The sequence below is a fragment of the Brienomyrus brachyistius genome, chromosome 4 (assembly GCF_023856365.1).
Source record: "Brienomyrus brachyistius isolate T26 chromosome 4, BBRACH_0.4, whole genome shotgun sequence".
Classification (NCBI taxonomy): domain Eukaryota; kingdom Metazoa; phylum Chordata; class Actinopteri; order Osteoglossiformes; family Mormyridae; genus Brienomyrus; species Brienomyrus brachyistius.
In genome coordinates, this window is record NC_064536.1 from 23,593,902 (window position 1) to 23,605,928 (window position 12,027).

Genomic DNA, 12,027 nt, shown 5'->3' on the forward strand with positions numbered 1-12,027 from the left:
AAAAGACTTTCCCCAACACAGTTAATCCACCAAACAAAGCTGAAAAAGACACAGAGACTGAATGACACAGACAAAATAGAGAGACAACTAAACTTGCAACCACTCCCCCGGCAGCTAACATACACACAGAACATACACAGAGCAAAGCGTCAGAATCCGAGGGACGCGCGAAAACGTAAACGAAAAACCGGGCGAGAGATCGAAACCAAAATGCTAGCAAACCAAGGTAAAGGTGCAGACAGGGGCAAAGCAATGAATCAGAAACCAATAAAATCAAATCAAATAAAGCAAACCAATAACGCCAAAGGCAATGAGCAGAGCTCGCGAGGTGACTTTTCACCTCGGGCGGATGGAAGTGATGCACGGTTTTTGCGGCGAGTCATGGGCGGGGTCTGAATAGGGAGGCGGAGCAAAAATCGAATGGAGGGCGTGCTGCCGACGACAAGTCTTGTGGGCGGAGGTGAGCCTGCAGCGGTGCGTAACACTCCATAGAGTGTGTCCACATTTTGTAAAATTCCCAAACTAATGTGAGAGTTACAATGGGACATCGCTAGAACAAACACACAGAGCAGATGCAGAAATGAACACTCACAGGGTGGCTGGGTCTGTTTCTGTTACTGATCAGCGTTTCTGCAGAGACATGATGGTAAAGCTGAGCTTCATTCATATCTGTGTTGATCAATACAAGCTTTGAGCACTAAAAGTGTTATACTGTATAATTAATATAACGCAGGTCTACAAAAAAAATAAATAAAATAATTGCCAAGGTTTTTTTAATGGATAATTTGAGGGTGCTGAATTAAAAAATCTCATTTTTGCTGAATTGGTTCTAGTTTTTGAGATAATGGACATCCATGAAAATAATGATTCCACCAATGCGACTTGTGTGTAATAGCAAATGCAATAGCTTCTGGTCTGTCTTATGACTCTTTAACAGTGTCTTAGCTAAGGAAATGAATGATGAAGCATTGAAGGAGAGTATGAAAATAAAATTAAAGTTAAGTTCACATGTGCGTGTTTGCATGTTCATTTATTGTTGTTGTTACTGTGGTGGTGAATATTTACCCACATCAAATCTGCCAAGTCCTTCCAAAGGAAGGGTATCATGGGAACATCTGTCTGGTATTTAGTCAGAAATGGTTGAAATGCTCATGGTAGGGCCATAAAAAAATGTAGTTTGGCCAGAAGAAGGGGATCCATTGGGGCTTCACAAATGCAAAAGAAGATGTCGGCTAACCGTTTGCTAAACCCATAGCATTTCTGCTTTCAGTGTGTCGGTTGAGGAGAATGTACTGAAGGCATTGCTTGTCGTGGGATCTGGAGACACTGCCAAAGCGTGTGTAGGGCTATCTGTAGAGGTTATACTTGCAGGACTGGCAATGGGGACAGTTGTCCAAATTTTGACAAAACACTTGTGCTTCTCTCCCTTGATATGTGAGTCGATGGCTTTAGAGCCCATTGTTGTCAGTTTGATGACTTTTTTGGGTTGCATTTTTTGTAAGGTTGCATCGCGCTTCGTAGACATTAGTTGTCTTTTTCAACCAGCCACAGTACTTTTTTTTGAAGCATTGACATTAATAACAATTAATAACTTTCATATTATATTATTTAATCAAATCATACGTAACTTTTTCCTGTCACTGTTAGATATTTTTAATTTCTTTTTTGTATGATGTTAGACTGTTTACTTACTAATTGTAACTATAATAAAAATATTCTTGCAATTCTGAATGCTTTTCAAACGTGTTGCGTTTATTAATTAGTTTCTGAGATATTTAATAGTTAATTATCTGGCAAAACCGAAGTCATATTCTTAATCAGCACCATGAACTTAATATAAAACCATTCAGACATCGTTGGCACCAAAATCACTGAATACCAGCGTAATTATTAATCAGAAAGAAAATAACATTGATAAATAATGTGCTTCAAATTCTGGATAACTGCTTTAATTATGTTAATGATATTTCACTCACTGGTTCTTCTTCGCAGAATCCAGATAACCATGACAGTGGCCACCAGCAACAGAAGCAGCACCAGCATCAGCAGAAGGAGCATCTGACTGGAGAAGGAGAAGAGAAGGAAAGTGAAGGTTTAAGCCATGCAGGGTTTCATGCAGGATCCATGACAGGTTTATATTTATCCTGGTTTGAATATTTAATGCACGCTTTTAAAACTATTTTACAGAGAAAGAAATGCGTTTGGCAGTTTACCTTGGTGACTGTGTGGTGGTTGAATCCTCATTAGTGGTGTAAGTCAAGGCACCAGAGGGACATGTGGTCACAGCCCATTCTCTTGGGTGTTTTGTTGCTGAAGTTAAACAGTCTCTCTGTTGTGTAGCTGAAGGAAAACTTCCTGTCTGCTGTACAGCTGTAGTCAGCTCTCCCTGTTTGGGCAAAACTCCCATTGCTGTGGAAGACCAAGTCAAAACAGCAGTCAAAGCATTTTTAATAACTTAAAGTTACACAATTTCATGATATATATGTTTAAAAATGCATCTACAATGAGTTACAATGCAAAAAAATATAATAGGTCATAAGAACCTTGGATGTCACCAGTGAGAATTTAACTATATAACCATAACCATGTCGTAGGCAGTCTGTCCATAGAATGTAATATAATGATCAATAACAGGATGTGTCTATTTAAATATGTAAGTTAATTTAATCTGCAGTCCTGTGACCTGCAGGCTAATATAATAATTCACCTTCAATCACAATCAGCTGTAGATAGACACAATCATCTGCTGCCCTGTGAATCTCCACAGCACACCAGTAAGTATCAGAGTCCGTTTCCTGCAGGTTGCTCATGGTCACATTAAAGACCAGGTGGGCGGGGTCATCACTGAGTGACACTTTCCCTGCTGGCTGACTGGAGTCAGAACGTGCCAATGTGGAGCAGGAATTCCAGTTAGACCCTCTACACCAGTACTTCACATGGTGTTTATACTTCTGATCATAGTAACATGGGATGGTGACAGATCCTCCTCTCTCTGCAGATACCCAGCTCACAGTCCTCACACTCTGAGCATCTGTGTGAACAGGAGAGAAATGGAGTACTGTTTGCTTATTTTAGTAATCAAATACTGTACATTCCAACCCACTGATACTGGCAAGAAAATTTGTGAAATTTGTTAAAAAATATCTTACCTTTAACGTCTATTGACAGAGACTGAGAGTCGTCCATCTCACCAAGTCCACCAATCTCTACAGCACACCAGTAGATGTCAGAGTCTCTTGTCTCCAGGTTCCTCATGGTCACATTAAAGACCAGGTGGGCGGGGTCATCACTGAGTGACACTTTCCCTGCTGGCTGATTGGAGTCAAAACGTGCCAATGTGGAGCAGTAATTCCAGTTAGACCCTCTACACCAGTACTTAACATGGTCTTTATATTTCTGATGATAGAAACATGGGATGGTGAGAGATTCTCCACTCTGTGCAGTTAAATATCTGAACGTCCACACACTGTCACCACCTGCAGGGACATCATGTAAATCAGCGTTTTCCAACTGGTTGATCTTTGTCTACCACAGAAGACCCCCCCGACCACAACCTGTAAAATCGACCAGTATGACTCCGTAGCTCCTCAAATTATTCTCTTTGAAACAGTCGCTCACAGTGTAAAAGTGACACCATTGATGTCTTCACAGCCACTGGCACAGGGTCAGTGTCATGGGGGTCATATGCATATAATGCCCCCCCTCCTCAAACGCCACCCACCAATGTACATTGTCTTTTCTGTTATTTTGTAATAAAGTCATTCATCCTAAAACTAATAAGCTTCAGGGCCCCTGCCTGCCTGTCCGCCGGCTGGTCAGCGCTCACAGGGCAGCTCCGGAGCAGCACTGGAGAGATGTCTTCATAGGAAACAGTGAGACACTGTAATTCCTATTACTCCCAGACAAACCCTCTAGAGGGCGCCACTCCCCCAAGGAATAAAGGTGTGAGCATTTGAAATGACATTGATTATTGATGCGGAGTATTCAGCAAACTGTTTCACCAAAGTTATATGAAAGTAGATCTCCGAAAAAAGGCTGTACTGACACAGTGGGGGATATTAGCATCATGTGCAAATAAAATACTGTGCTTCAGCTTTTTAAATGGAGGAGGGAGGTTTTTCTCAGGAATTTTTGGCCTTGCATTTAAAAAGTCTGAAAATGCCACAAAAATAATTTCCTTCCACAAACATCATTCCGTCAAACTACACACTGGCCATAATGTCACTGGTGGTAGAGATAGTGAATATGCAAGGGCATCACAGATTTTGTCCTCTTTTCTCTCCATATCCTCCACTCAGAAAAATGAAGCCCCCTCAGAAACATGCTCTACTGAAAAAACACAAGATCAGGAACTAAAATCATCCATCCATCTTCCAATCCGCTTATCCTACTGGGTCGCGGGAGGCAGGGAACAACCCAGGATGGGGGGCCAGCCCATCGCAGGGCACACTAACACACCATTCACTCACACATGCACTCCTACGGGCAATTTAGCAACTCCAATGAGCCTCAGCATGTTTTTGGACTGTGGGGGGAAACTAGAGTACCCGGAGGAAACCCCGCGACGAACATTATAGTATAATACACATAATACACTATCAGTGATAATTGTCACAATCCAACAATGGAGGCAGGTGCAGGCATGAGGACAAACAAATAAGGGGTTTCTTAAAGGAAACTGGAACAGGGAATACAAAAGAAGAACATGTGGGGTCAAACAGAAAGCACAACTAGCAATCAGGGAACATACTGGAGCACACTAGGGCAACATCAATGAGCAGACTGGGAAGCACAGGAGTGGGAGGCACTCTTATACTGGACTAAGAAGGGAGCAGATGAGGGGCAGCTGTAGTGATCCACACAATGGCTGAAACGAGAGGCAAGATAAACGATCGACAGGTGTGGCTCATTATTTGGGAGCGAACAAGAGGACCAGAATGCAGAGCATGACAATAACGGAGTCGTGTTGAATATGAGTTTTAGTGACATGAGGAACGCTGCAGGGAAGCATCAATCCCTCAGAATATCAATTTACAAGCTTAGAAACAGCACTTAACAGTAAACTGCTGATCTGTATACATGGTCCAGCTGTCCTGTAGTACAGGTTACTTATTCAATTCTATTTAGGAAAAAAGCGAGCGAAAAAGAATGAGTGCCAGAAGACAGTAGAGGACAGTATGACATATGAGCAGTGAGTGAAAATACACAAATAAGATAGAGGGGTCCTAAATAAGCCATTTCGGTAAGATAATCTAGTAAATGGTAAATGTGGCCCACCCTGGCCAGACCTAGTAATATCAGACATTTTTGGTCATTTTTTGTTTGTAATCGTAATGGACATGTTGATTTATGCACTAGTTTTAGGAATTTGAGCAGAACCATCAAATACGGGGTATTTTTCACTCTGATAACAGCTTTGTCTGTAGTTTACTCAGTTATGGTCAGTGGCTGAAAGCTTCATTTGCTCAGGATAATATGCCGTTATGTTACTTTCAAAGATAAAGCTACAACAGAGAATAATAATATATCAATACGAAACGAATACCTAAGTTGCTCATCAAAGTGCAAGATTAACAAGAAAATACTTGCTTTTATCTTCTTTTTTGATCAGTCTAGGAAGTGAACAAAATTTCAAGCTTTACCTGGTATCACTATAAAAACAATGAAGAGGAGGAAGAGGAGAGGAGCCATGTCTGGGTGTCGATTGTGGCCTTTAGCTGTATCTGTTTCTATCCCTCTGTAATAAACTGACTGTCTGTCCTCATTCTGAATGTGTCAGTGCATTAAAGAGGGGGGCTGGCAGAGAGGGAAGGAACGACATCACACACACACACACACACACACACTGACACACACACACACACACACACAGACACACACACACACCCAGCCAGACACACACACACACAAACACATGCACAAGTCCACGCACACACAGAGTATTAACCACAAACACCCCGAATCAGTTGCAACTATTTTCAGTTTCTCAGCAGTTTCTGCATCTTTCATATGAGTCGTCATCAAGGCTGTGTAGAGAAGTGACAGACATGTTTGCTGTTATCTCTGCTCCTGTATACAAGACACCAGTGTTAGATGCTAGTTAATAACTTTTATATAAGACTACTAAATATTTTAAGGTATAAAAGTCAGTTGTGATATTGCTGCTAGAAACCACATTCCTGAGGTGAGCTTTGCCCCAGTAGAGGGTTGAATATGATGTTCTTCATCTTCATTGTCGTAGGAATAGACTTATTAATATGCCCTGATGCCCAAAAAATTTGAGATGTTTATTTTTGAGTGTGGAGTCACGTGACTGTGGCAAAGAGGAGACAAAAGGACATACAGCTTACAAATAGTCTGTTCCACTTTCAGCAAAGCCTGCATACGCCCCTCTGTTCGGCTGTCGGCCACCTGCCTGCATTTCACTTCTGCTAAACTGTACAGAGAGCCGTGTTGGTAAGTGTGGGTCACCAGCTTCAAAGGGGGGAATAAACTGCCAAAGCCAGCAGTGATAAAGTGTCAATCTTCACACCTGGCCTTGAGTGACACGTACATCAATACATCTGTTTGCAAGTAAAACATGCTGCACATTTTCCATCACATGCTTAGTGTGAATCTTTATTTTAAAGATTAAAAAAATTCTGCAGTGACCAATATACAGTATCCTACAGCTGTGCCGGTTGGAAGCCCTAGACGAGCCTCAAACTTTACACTGCATGTTACTGTGTCTTGGCCAGTGTCATACATGCTCCTTATGCTGGGTGGGGCATGAGGGGGAGGGGGAGGAGTGGTGCTAGTGGTTTTTCCCCTCAAAAGTTGGTGTCCTAGGCAGCCCTCTCTTTTACCTAATGTGTTGACCGTCACCATCCAGTAGTGACAAGATTTTTTTAAACAGATAAAAAAGAAATTATAACCATCAGAACAACAGAAGGCATCAAAGAGGAATATTTTGCTCGTGTCACTTCCTCCTTCTCTCCATTGCAAACTTGGCCTAATTACATCTTCTGGCCCCGCTGTACTTTTCTCCCTGAAAAAGACACATTTATCTGGAAGAGCAGCAGGGGGCGCTGTGACACAGTGAGCACCGTTACCTCACTTCCTGTCTGCCTGTGTATCATTTGTATTTTCTCTCTCTCTTTCCCCCCAAGGACATGCAGCTTAGCTAAGCTGCTCTCTCCACATTCCCTGCTGTGTCTGTGTGTGTCTCTGGGTCCCTGTCCATCCCCTGCCCTCTGCTCCAGGTTCCTCCTGACCTCACACTGGATAACTGTTAATGGGGAACAGACAGTGCGTAATGTGACCCAAACCATGGCCAGTTACTACAGGGTGTGTGGATGATCCCTTACTCACAGTGTGGTGAAAAAGTGAGCTTAGTTTCACTGACATCTTAATAAGATTAATTTGGTTTCTTCTGCCAGTATTGTTTGATTTTTTTCCTTGTTTCATGTATAAACACTGTAGGGCCTCTATCTTCACCTCATTTATTTTTATTCCTGACACATGGCCTCATTAAAACTACACTTTAAACAGCAAGATTGAATATGACATATATTCCAGTCTCAACATGGTTGCTTTCATCATCAGGATTTAGTCTGAGATAAAAGATAAAATGATTCAGCTACTTACTGCAGTAGCTCCATGTTCTCATCGTAGCTACAATGGTGCAGATTAAGTAGACAAGGTCAGTGGCTGAGTTCCGAGTGATATGCAGAGCTCGCCCCCTGGTGCAAATAATCAGGAAGCTCAGGTTAATCATGATCAGTCTGTATGACAATAAGCCTCCTGTCAAATCACAATGCTGCAAAAGCTGGGAGCCATATCAGCATTAACTATAGGCAAATTAAATATATGAAATATATTATAATTGTTAATAGTGAGCTGTTAAATATCGTTTTTTATTTCATGCAAAGGACAACTATATTGTGCAACTATATTAATGAAGTGTATAACCAAACAGCATTAAATAAAACACAATTTTTGTAAGCAGTGAAAGTCATCTTACTTTAAATCAAACTTAATGTACTTCCATTCATGTTACTTGGGTGTCAGTGTGATGTGGGTGTGGTAAAGGGACTCAGAAGTGGAGCTGGGCCTTTAAATGCAGCAGGTAAAAACAATGTCAACAATCCAGGGCATAACCACAGTATCCAAACTATCAGGCAGAACCGAGGTCAGTAGAAGAGGCAAGGGTCAGGCGAGAGGGCAAACAGGCAAGTAGAAGACAAGCTGGTATTGGAGAACCAATAAGGCAGAGTAAATAACACAGGGAGAGAAATGCTCAAACTCTCACAAAATGATTAATCTTGTGCTGTTAAAGCACTCGAGGGACTAAAATAGTGGGAGGTAAGACCGGAGGCAGGGGGGTATGTGTTCATATGAATAAGGCCTGGTGAACATCACACGTGCAACACCTACAGCGCAAACAAATCCCCTAAACCGCCAATGTCTTAGAAAGGAACAGGCCAAGGGAAGGCAGAAGTATACATAAGTAATGATGGCTAGACGAGGACCAGGTGTAGGTAGTAACAATCAACCGAACACTAAGGATTAGGGCTACACAGGAGATCCTGGGAACAAAGGTGACACAAACTAAGAATAAAAGTAAAACCATAGAACCGATGCAGTTATATACAAATACAAGATTAACAAAGGGGCTTCCAAAACTCTAAACTGAACCCATGACAGAAATGAAGCACACTTACATACACTCTCAGCCCATTCAGCCACGTGGCCCAAGGAGAAAAGGAACACACTAGGGATAGCGAAGCTGCTAAATGCAGGAAATAAATTCAGAAAACCCCCATGAAAAGTGTGACCCCACCCGGAGTGGGGAGACAGGGAGGGGGGGAGTGCTCATAGGCAAGTGCAAGGCCCAGCCAGGTATAGCCTGAACTAATTACATTAGTCCTCCTGTGTGCCCACCACCTGGGGGGGGGGGGGGATTGGGGGTCGGGTGTGATGTACAGTAGATCAGATGGCAGTTGAAGGCAGGGGAATTGGCAGACTGATGCCTGGCTACCAAATCTGGCTTTAGGCACATAGAATGTATCCTCTCTGGTGGGAAGGGAGCATGACCTGGACGCAGTGAAATATGGACCAGATATAGTCAGACTCATCTCAACGTGGCCTCTGAGACCAAACTCCTAGAGACGGGCTCGACTCCATTTCACTCTGGTGCTGCCCATGGTAGAAGGTGCTGGGCAGGTTTGGGCATATTCAGAGCCCCTCGAAGTCAGTGCCAGTAAGTTGGAGTTTACTTCAGTGAACGACAGGGTCACTTTCCTTTGAATTAGAGAGTCTCTGACTCTTGTCTGTGTTTATGCATCAAACACCAAATCAGAGTATCCAGCCTTGTAGGAGACCTTGAATGGGATCCTGGGGACACAATTGTGTAGAATTTAACAACATTTCGGGAATCCCGTGGGTCACGCAATTCGCTTGGAATTCCTGTGGGATGGAAGTAATTTTTTCACATGATTGGGAAGGGATGGGTATACTATCCAAAACGGGAGCACCTGGACTGTGAATCATAATATATACTATAAGCAGTGGAAACTGCTTATAGTGATCACGTCTGTCTGAGTAAAACTGATCAGTATAAGCAATTTTTTTTCTTTGTCAGATATCATCTAATTCACATTTGTATATTTATTGCATGCGGGTAACTTAATGAGATGGACAGTGCCACTATTTACTGATTTTTATTGACTTTAAAAATACAGTACAGCTATTTCAAATGCTTTTTAAATTGCAGTATTGTACAAATTAAATGACTGAACTGTTTATAATTCAAATATGTTATAATACATTATAGTATTGTACATAAAAACACCTTATTGTAGTTTTGCTGCTGCATCTTGTTAGCTTGTTTTTTGCGGTTTATCATGCACTTCAATGAGTCAATATTTTACTTTGAGAGAAAATGACTTTCTTTTTCATGTCATGTTTTCTACGCTTGCAGTATTAGCCTCAGGTAGCTAGCCGGAAGCAGACGGCTTACTGCAGGGCAAAGTAGGGCTATCAAAGTATAGTTTTAGAATGACCATTGTTTGACTTTTCTCCATGTGTTGTCATGTATAAAAAAAACCCAAAAAGAACACTGAAAGCGCTCTGCTTGATTACTAAAAGCAAATTATTTAAATGGCACTTGTACAGGAATTAAGTAATGATTCTGTCCAAAGATTTTGATCCATATGAGTGGTTGATCAGTATAGCCGTGATCACTATGTGCAGTTTTCGCTGTAATTTATATATTTGCAGTTCTAGCAGTTCTAATAAGAATAAAATCATTTTATTTACAGTATATTAATTGGCAGAGTAGTTGTTTTTTTTATCTTGCCCTGTATGCCCTGCTGGTAGAATGCATAATTTCATTTCCATTTTCATTTCAGTTTTAGGTTACGATAACGACACTGGTCCCAACAAGTCCAACGTGCATAAACACACACACTGGCACCGTCAATCCATGTAAAATAAACCCATATTTCAGCCTAAACATTTTCACAAACACTTATTCAATGGAGATTCTAATGTAGCAGGCAGACTGTGGCTTTAATATTAAGTGTATTTAGCAGCTACAAGGACAAATGATATTAGAGCTCTCCATTCTACTGGTAATTGAATAAATATTTTAGAAATCACAAAGGCAATTTTATTCAAATAATAAATTAAAAAATGATGCATCAATTTTAAATATTGATATACACCTAATTTTAGTGTTGATGTCATTGACTACATCGACTCATTGCGGCAGCCCTAAACTAAACAGCTCAAACAGGTATGCCAGCTTTCAGGATCTCTAGGCTACATGTTGTTATGCTGGTCTAATGAAGTACATGGAATAGACTAGGAACAGGCTTCACTCTAGTCGTTTCTCAACTTTTAAGAATGTTGGGCCAATTACAGTGGTACCTTGGAACATTAACTTAATTCATACTAGAAGGTTGATTGAATTGCGATTTGGTCGAGTTCCAAGTTGAATTTACCCTTAGGAAATAATGTAAATGAATTTAATGCATTCCAGACCCCATGATCAGTGCCAATTTAAACTTATCTACCTACCTAATAATGAAAAGCATTAACAATCAATATACATAAAAGTAACACAGACATGGAATAGCACACATACTAAAGCTGTCATGACCTGCGCGTCCAGTCCTCATGTGTGCCACGCCCACCTCATTACCCGCGTGTGAATTCCCATCGTATCAGCTGTCTTACGTTTGTTCTGATGTCATGTCCTGTATTTAGTCTGCGTTCAAGTCTGTTTCCCCAGGTCTGTCATTAACATTACGTTGTCTTGGAGTGTGAAACCCTGCAATAGCCGAAGAACGACGTCTCGGTTTGCTCCAGGAGGTGATTTTCTGGTTGAACCAGCCCGAGGTCCAGCAAGACTCTGTGGCGCTGGATTTGGCCAGCCGGAGCTGTCTTGCATTTGTTCTGATGTCATGCCCTGTATTTAGTCTGCGTTAAAGTCTGTTTCCCCAGGTCTGTCATTAACGTTACATTGTCTTGGAGTGTGATACCCTGCAATAAACTCTGTCTTGTTCACATTCAGGGCTCGTTTCTCCTGCCTCTATGTACCAGACGTGACAAAAGCAATGAACATGAAATAAATCCCAATTTTTAAGCACTTTACCTGTTTTGAGGTGAGCTAGAGGCATACTGGAAGGGGCAGGTGGAGAGGAAGAGGGATGGAGGGGTTATTGTTTGGAAGGGCAGACATGTCTCGATCTGTACAAGTTTTAGCTGGTCTCTTGTTTCATCATATTCCACGTTTTCAGTCGAGTTGCAGCTAGATTTTTCTCAATGACCCGATCGGGTTAAATGCATCTTGACCCATACAGGTTTTAGTAAAATTCGACAGACCTGTTCGACGTCTGAGTTGATTCTATTTAAGAGACATTCAAGTTCCAAGGTTCTACTGTATACTGTAGGAATAACTCAGAACAGAATAGGTATTGACTAATGTAAGAAAACTCAAATAATTTGTCTCCACCAATATGTTGGGAAATTAAGTATTAATCA

At 41.4% G+C, this 12,027-nt stretch overlaps 1 protein-coding gene and 1 long non-coding RNA gene across 6 annotated transcripts in view; one reads left to right on the forward strand and one right to left on the reverse strand.

Annotated features, from left to right (window-relative positions):
- LOC125739935 (uncharacterized) overlaps positions 1–12,027 on the forward strand; it is a 148,532-nt gene that overhangs the window by 129,673 nt on the left and 6,832 nt on the right. For all 5 annotated transcript variants that reach the window (XR_007397389.1, XR_007397391.1, XR_007397390.1 and 2 more), the window contains one exon: positions 2,802–2,828. This is a non-coding gene — a long non-coding RNA (uncharacterized LOC125739935). The remainder of the gene's footprint in view (positions 1–2,801; positions 2,829–12,027) is intronic.
- The window catches only part of LOC125739927 (polymeric immunoglobulin receptor-like), a 148,541-nt gene that overhangs the window by 80,811 nt on the left and 55,703 nt on the right, over positions 1–12,027 (reverse strand). The window contains exons 6-7 of the mRNA XM_049010494.1: positions 3,150–3,476; positions 2,802–3,031 (exon numbers count right to left, since the gene is read on the reverse strand). Of these exons, the coding sequence (XP_048866451.1) occupies positions 2,802–3,031; positions 3,150–3,476 (557 nt within the window). The remainder of the gene's footprint in view (positions 1–2,801; positions 3,032–3,149; positions 3,477–12,027) is intronic.